A 7,130-nucleotide genomic window follows, 5' to 3' on the forward strand; every position below is an offset into this window, starting at 1 on the left:
GCAGCTGTCATCCCCTTGCCCTCCTCTGGGTGGCTATGAGTTTGGGGGGGGGGCAGGTGGCCAATCGAGTCCTCTCTTACTGCTCCCCTCCTTCAGCTGACTCCTATTCCTCGTGCCTGCCCCCTCCCTAGGCACAACGACAACAAGAGCTTCCTGGTGTGGGTGAACGAGGAGGATCACCTCCGGGTCATCTCCATGGAGAAGGGGGGCAACATGAAGGAGGTGTTCCGCCGCTTCTGCGTGGGGCTGCAGAAGGTGGGTGTCTGCTCCTTACTGCTGAGCCTGGCTCGACTCTGACCCCCCACTCACCCTTATGATCCGACACCCAACCGTGCTTCTCGCCCTGTCTTCGTCCTGACCGACGGCTTCTGGTCCCCTGACTCAAATCCCAGCTTCTGGTGCCTCCATCCTTGGCCCGATTCTTCTCAAAAGAACTGCAAACGCCATCCCATCGAGACGATTCCCACTCATAACGACCCTCTAGGACAGAGTAGAACTGCCGCTGTGCGATAAACGCATATGGGAATAGAAAGCCTCACCTTTTCCCCCAGGAGTGGCTGGTCGTTTCGAACTGCTGACCTTGGCCTGACCCTTCGAGTGTTGCTTTTTGACACCCTGCAGCCCGAGGGGCTCACAGCACGGAGCAGCAATTCACCCTGGGGTGGCATGACTGCTGTGGTCCTGGAGTGATGCTTCTCACGCTCTGCCCCTCTGATCTTGCCCCGCCCACATTCGTTCCTGTGCGCCACCCCCCCATTCCCCCTTGCCCCAGAATCCACCTCAGCCCCTGCCTTCCCACTCGTCCTGGATCCTGGAACCTAGCCACTCAGAATCCTGCCTCTGCTTGGGAGGGCCGGACCTTCCCCTCGTCATCTGTAGACCCCCATCCCGGCATGGGGTGTGTGGGAGGGGGCGCCTTCTTGCGATCACCCGGTCTCTCCTCCTCTGACCCACTCAGATTGAGGAGATCTTCAAGAAGGCCGGCCACCCCTTCATGTGGAACGAGCACCTGGGCTACGTGCTCACCTGCCCGTCCAACTTGGGCACCGGGCTGCGTGGAGGCGTGCACGTGAAGCTGGCGAACCTCAGCAAGCACCCCAAATTCGAGGAGATCCTCACCCGCCTGCGCCTGCAGAAGCGGGGCACAGGTGTGTGCTGCTCCCCCAGCTCCGCCCCGCCCCGCCCCCTCGCCCCACGGCGTTTGAAGACTTTGAACTCAAAGGACACAGCCCAGCATGTCGGGGCCACCCACGCGGTTCGAAGCTGGGGTGGGACAAGGGCTGCCCCTTTGCAACCATCAGTTGCTTTCTCTACAGAATGGGCGGAGCACGCCCACCTCTTAGCAGTCCATGTGACCATCGCGATTCTATAACCTGCCTTGTGCGTGTCCCCCGGCTCCCACCAGGGCCTCAGTGTCCCTCTCTGTAAGGGCGGGCAGGATCAGCAGGCTAACTGCAGAACCGGGCCACGGATCTATTTCCAGGTTGAATGATTGACGGGTGGGCTATCGAAATCCGGAGACTTAAGCCCCAGAAAGGTGCACAACCGGCGCGAGGCTCCTGAACTTTCTCACGCCTCTCTGTCCCCTGGTTCCCGCAGGTGGCGTGGACACCGCCGCCGTGGGCTCAGTGTTCGACGTGTCCAACGCTGATCGGCTGGGTTCGTCTGAGGTGGAGCAGGTGCAGCTGGTGGTGGATGGCGTGAAGCTCATGGTGGAGATGGAGAAGAAGCTGGAGAAGGGCGGCTCCATCGATGACATGATCCCCGCCCAGAAGTAGGCGCCCCGCGCGCCAGCCACCGAATGCTGGCTGGGGACCCAGCGAATGGGCGGACCCAACGTATATCGGAGCCCCGCCCCTTCACCAACTAGCCCCGCCCCTCCGCCGGGAGCCCTGCCCACAATCACTCTGCCAACTGGAACCTCGGATTTCTAACCCCAACCAGAGTTTTAACCCATGAGCTCCAACCTCTCTCTGGGCTCCGGCCAATGAAAAACCTCTCTCTTTCCCAGAGCTCCGCCCACCACCAGCAGCCGGGTTTAAAGGGAGAGCGGGGAGCTCCCATGGGCTTTTTCTTTCGCCCCAAGTAATAAAAGCAATGGTGGCCTTAGCTGTGTGTGCGATAGCTCCAGAAGGGTAACTTTTTTTGCCACTGGATGCTGTGTGATAGCTAAGTGCTGCCCTTTCCCTAGGGCTGTTGTTGGGGACCCCTGGTGGGGTCGTGGTTAAGCGTTGGGCTGCGATCTGCATGATGGCCAGTTTGGAACCACCAGCCGCTCCTAGGGAGAAAGACTGGGCTTTCTACTCCTGTTTAGAGTGACAGTCTCGGACACACACCGGGGGTCACGATGAGTCAGCACTGACTGGATGACAGTCACTGTTTCAAGTGCCCTTGAGCCCTGGTGGCCTCTTGGCGAAGCCTTGGCTGCGATCCTCGAGAGCACAACAGAAGGAAACACCTCCCGGGCCTGTGCCATCCTTCCATGCCCGAGCCCCTTGTGGCAGCCGTTGTGTCAATCCATCTCTTTGAGGGAGGCCCTTCCACCTTTGTCACTGCTTCTCGACTTCCCCAAGTGTGATGTCCTTCTCCGGGGGACTGGTCTTTCCTGACAAGATGTCCCAAGTATGTAAGATGGGGTCTTGCCATCCTTGCCTCTAAGGGGCACTCTGGCCTTACTTCTTATACGATCAGTTTGCCCTTTCCGCACTCCATGGTACTTTATTTTTTTTAATTTTTTATTATTATTATTTTTTTTGGTACTTTCAATAGTCTTCGCCAGCACCACACTCTCTCTTTGATTTTCCATATTCAGGGTCCTACTTTCACATGCATGGGAGGCAATGGAAAATGCCATGGGCCCATGGTATTTATAAGGCCCACAATGACAAGGCTTTAGGGGGGAGCGAGAGAAGCCCTGGAATAGTAGGTCACGCATTGGGCTGCTGTGAGGTCAGCAGTTCAAACCCACCAGCAGCTCCTCTGGAGAAAGAGGAGTTGCCTGCTCCTAGAAAGAGTTACAGTTTGGAAATCCTGTGGACTTCTACTCTGTCCAGTCAGGTCGTTATGATTCAGACTTGGTGTGTTGGCAGCGGTGGATTTTTGGTATGAGACTCTGGTGGTGCTGACAGGTTACGCTTCACCCTGCTGGCCTCCCGTTTTGGCAGTCAAACCCACCAGTTGCTTTGCAGGGGAAAGATGAAGCCGTCTGCTCTCGTTAAAGAGTTACAACCCCAGTGAGTCCGAATCCACTCGATGGCAAGGATTTTTTTTTTTTTTTCAGTTTCTGGGGAATCTTGAGGCCCAGATAGGTGTCGTGATCTGCCCAATGTCACCAAATCAGCTCAGGACATTGAGGCCACTTGCCCTAGCCACTCTGAACTTTTCTCCAATTCCAAGCACAGCGTCCACACCAGAGCCATGTAGGCTGGCCCGTGTGAATGAAAAGCCTGAAGGCATTTGAATCCAAATAGAGAAGGGGCAGAACCACAATGCTTGAGGCTTGAATTTGGGCCGGGGGCCACTCATTTGGGACACCCTGCCCCGCTATAGCTCATCACTGCTTCCTCCATCACGATTTTCCCCCCTGTGGTGCTGGGGAGCTTCTCCTGTGGTCTCCTTCAAGCCTCCTCATTGGCTTTCCTGTGCTCTGACTTCATAGCGACCCTAAGCACAACAGAAAGAAACACTGCCTAGGCGGGCCTGTTACCACCCTAATTGTGCTTCGTGTCAGCCTGTTTCCTTTCCCCGCCCCTCTACGTTATCAAGCCTGCTATCCTCTAGGGACTGGTCTCTCCTGACCACATGTCCAAAGGATGTCAGAGCTGCCCTATCTTCCCCTCTAAGGAACACTACCGTGGTATACTTCTTTCAGGGCAGATTTGTTGGTCCTTTTGGGGCACTCAGTGGTAGTTTACAGCTCTGCATCGTCCCTTTATAAACAGCGGTCATTCTAGCGAGTGCCCCTGACTTTGCTCAAGAACCTTCCATGTCTCCCCGAAGCTCTGCACAGAACAGAACCCCACAGAGTTGATTCTGACTCATAGCAACCCTAAAAGACAGGGTAGGCCTACCCCTGGGAGTTCCCGAGGCTGGAACTCTTTACGGGAGCAGACAGCCTCATCCTTCTCCTGGGGAGCTGCTGGTGGCTTTGAACGTGTAGCCCACTCTACCACCAGGGCTCCTTAGCAGGCGCTTCTAATACAAGTTCTTCTCCAAGGGTATCGCCATGCCCACCGTTTGCGGAAGACAAGCTTTTCAGTGGTTTCCCACTGCTCTGCTTTTGGCTCTTACACCCACCAGGCCTCCCCTCAGAACGTCTTTGCTGAAGCTGCTTCCTCCCACAGACCTTGACTGAGTGAGATGGGGCACGCCCCATGGAGTCGCTAGAGAGCCCACTTTGGAGAGGTTGGCGCACGGAGCTGAGAGAGGGCGGTCACTGGGGGACAATTAAGAGTGGGAGGCCTAGGTGACAGAAGGCCACCGTCTTCTGATTAGAGCACCTCCATCAGTCCACTAGGCTGAGGGATACTTAAGCCAGGGCATGGTGGGTGGACCCCAAAAAGAGGCAAAAGGGTTGGGAGGAACTGGGACCCTGAGCATGGCAGGCAGAGCCTTCCAAGATACGCAGCCGGTTTTTTAAAAGCCTTTTGAGTGAGGGCTGAGGACCCCTCCCTCCTATGCATTTGACAGCTGGAGAAACTCCAGGCCAAGGGCGTCTCCAGGAGTTACAGATGAGTAGGAGAGCCCAGAGGTCATGCAGGACCTGTGAAAGGCTGGGATGCTCTTGACCCACTTATCCTAGAGTGGAGTCCGGCAAAAATCCTAGCAACACTGCTCTGAGGCTACCCAGACTCCAGGAGGGACAGTGGGACACACCAAGGCCCCTTCTGCAGACAGACCCCAGACATTGCCATGTCTTGCCCAGACATCTCCCTTGAGTCCACCCCTTCTTGCCCCACTTTCCTCCTGGGTCTCCTGGCCGGTCTCCCTTACTCCTCGGCCATTATCCTACCCACAACACAAGCCTGTCCCGGCTCACAACCCCTCCCTAGCTCCCCCAGTGCCCTTAGGAGAGTTTGGGGTCCTCTCTGCTGTCCTCACCCCAAGTCCTATGCCACTTCTGACGGACCTGGGCTCTCTGGCTCCCTAGCCTTTGCGGCCACCTGGAACCCACATCACTCCTTTCATCCAGCTAGCTGCTCTCGGCCTTCGGGTGGTAAGCCAGCCATGCTGCCTTCAGGAGGATCTCCTTGGCCAGAGGTAGGTGTCCAACCTCTCAGTGACCCCTAGTCCTAGGCACCCCCATCTCAGTCCTGCTCACTTGGATCATTACTGTCTAGGGACAGGTCTGTCCACCTCACTGGAATGTGAGCTCCGGGAGGCAGGGCCTGGCAGAGAAAGCCTTGCTTTGACACACACACACACACACAGGCCCCGGGGACACAAGCCCTGTGCTGCACAGCCTTCTACCTCTGTGCCGTCTCTCCCACTCACTTTCCTTTGGAGAAACCCGCTCTATGCAGTTTACTCTGGCTCACGGATGATCACATGGCTTATTCAGGCCACTGAGAGCCTTCCCTGGGACTTTGTGGGCAGCCCCTCCCCCTTCTATACATCTGAGGATCTTCCTGCTATATTAACTAAGCCCCGAGAGATTCAAGGTTGGCACTGCAAGCGATCACCGACCCCAAAGGGCAGAGTGCTTGAGAAAGTAGGCATTACAGAAAGCCAGCAGTAGTGGCCTGGCGCCTGGATCCAATCCTACCTGAAGCCAGACACCATTAGTATACCGTTTCTCGTCAACTCCTTACCCCACACCCAGCTTAACACTGCATTTACTACAGGTCGCCATGTCTGGCCAACACCTAATTATCTTTCCAAGCCCAATCACAGCAGGCAGCAGCAGCAGCATTTCCTTCAGGAAACCTTCCCAAGCCAGGCAATAGGTTTCTCTGGCAAGTTCTCCAGAACCCAGTGCAGTGCTCAGGATGGGGGTGGAGGTCCCTGTATCCCCCTGTCTGCCACTGGGGCTTGGCTCGGAGCAGACACTGGTCAAGGACTATTTATTGAATAAATGTACGACTGGAGTAAGAAGTGGCTGGGAGTCCAGTGTCACGTGGCAGGCGGGCAGGTGGGCGCATGAGTGGGTGAACTGGGGAGGGCCCTGACCCCGCAGCTGGGGCCTTGTGGACCAGGCCGAGTTCTGTCCCAAGAATGTCTAGTTCATCCTGGGCGCTCACGCCCCCACTGCTCACATTCTGCAGATGAGGACCCCGAGACGGGAGGCAAAGCCACAGGCTCAACGTCGCACCCCACCTCCTCCTCCACCTTGCTGAGGGGGGGGCGGGGAAGGAAGACCCCAGGCTCAGCACAGTGGGGGAGGGGAGAAGGGCTGTCCTAAGTTTACTGGGCGACAGGCTGCAGGAGGGTGGGGTGGATGAGGAGGGTGGGTGGGGGGTGTAATAACTTAAAAACCCGGAAGCAACAGCGATGTCTACTTGTGAGACCTCTGCGGAGGGAAGGGGCGAGGGGGGGGCGGGACCTGGATTATCTACAAGGATTTGTACAAAGTGCCCCGCGCCAGCCTGGGGCAGGAAGGGGGTTCGAGCATGAGGGGGAGGGGGGAGGAATCTGCCTCTCTGAACCCTACTCCTGCCCCCCCACCCCAAAATTCTCCAGTCTGTAGTAATGTCAGCGTTCTTCCTGGCCCGAATCCTCGTGTTATTAAGAATGGAAGCATTTTTTTTTCTCCAGCTTCTCTTTGTGCTGCCCTCCCCCTCCGCCCCCTAAAGTTTCCACGGGTGCCCCATGGCAGGTCGAGGGGGGCACCAGCTACTCCTGCTAAGCTCCCTCCTTCTTGCCTGCCGTGCAACCAGCAGAGGGAATCTTCTCTGCTCCCCAATTCTGATTCAGGGAAATGGAGGCAATGACAAAGGGGGAGCCCCCTTGCTGCCTATTGCCCCACTCCGAAGAAGCGATAGGGGCACGAGAGAAAGAGGAAAGGGCCAGAGGGGGAGGCCCTTGGTGTCTCAGAGCTCGAGGTCATTGGAGATGCGGGTGACGAGGGTGCGGAAGGCCAGCGCAGTGCCCGCCACACGGCGGAAGAGCACCCCCCGCAGGCCCGGCCGGGG

General features: G+C 57.0%; 2 protein-coding genes across 2 annotated transcripts in view; one reads left to right on the forward strand and one right to left on the reverse strand.

Moving 5' to 3' along the window:
• The window catches only part of CKM (creatine kinase, M-type), a 12,977-nt gene extending 10,868 nt beyond the window's left edge, over positions 1–2,109 (forward strand). Inside the window, exons 6-8 of the mRNA XM_045293037.1 lie at positions 132–255; positions 959–1,148; positions 1,600–2,109. Coding sequence (XP_045148972.1) covers positions 132–255; positions 959–1,148; positions 1,600–1,778 — 493 coding nt within the window. The 3' untranslated portion in view covers positions 1,779–2,109. The remainder of the gene's footprint in view (positions 1–131; positions 256–958; positions 1,149–1,599) is intronic.
• A 3,936-nt stretch (positions 2,110–6,045) lies between these two features.
• Positions 6,046–7,130, reverse strand: part of MARK4 (microtubule affinity regulating kinase 4) — a 28,780-nt gene continuing 27,695 nt past the window's right edge. The window contains exon 12 of the mRNA XM_045292674.1: positions 6,046–7,130. Within this exon, the coding sequence (XP_045148609.1) occupies positions 7,029–7,130 (102 nt within the window). The 3' untranslated portion in view covers positions 6,046–7,028.

Source organism: Echinops telfairi, unplaced genomic scaffold, assembly GCF_000313985.2.
Source record: "Echinops telfairi isolate 266 unplaced genomic scaffold, ASM31398v2 ScPeMD7_655;HRSCAF=1070, whole genome shotgun sequence".
Taxonomy (NCBI): Eukaryota; Metazoa; Chordata; class Mammalia; order Afrosoricida; family Tenrecidae; genus Echinops; species Echinops telfairi.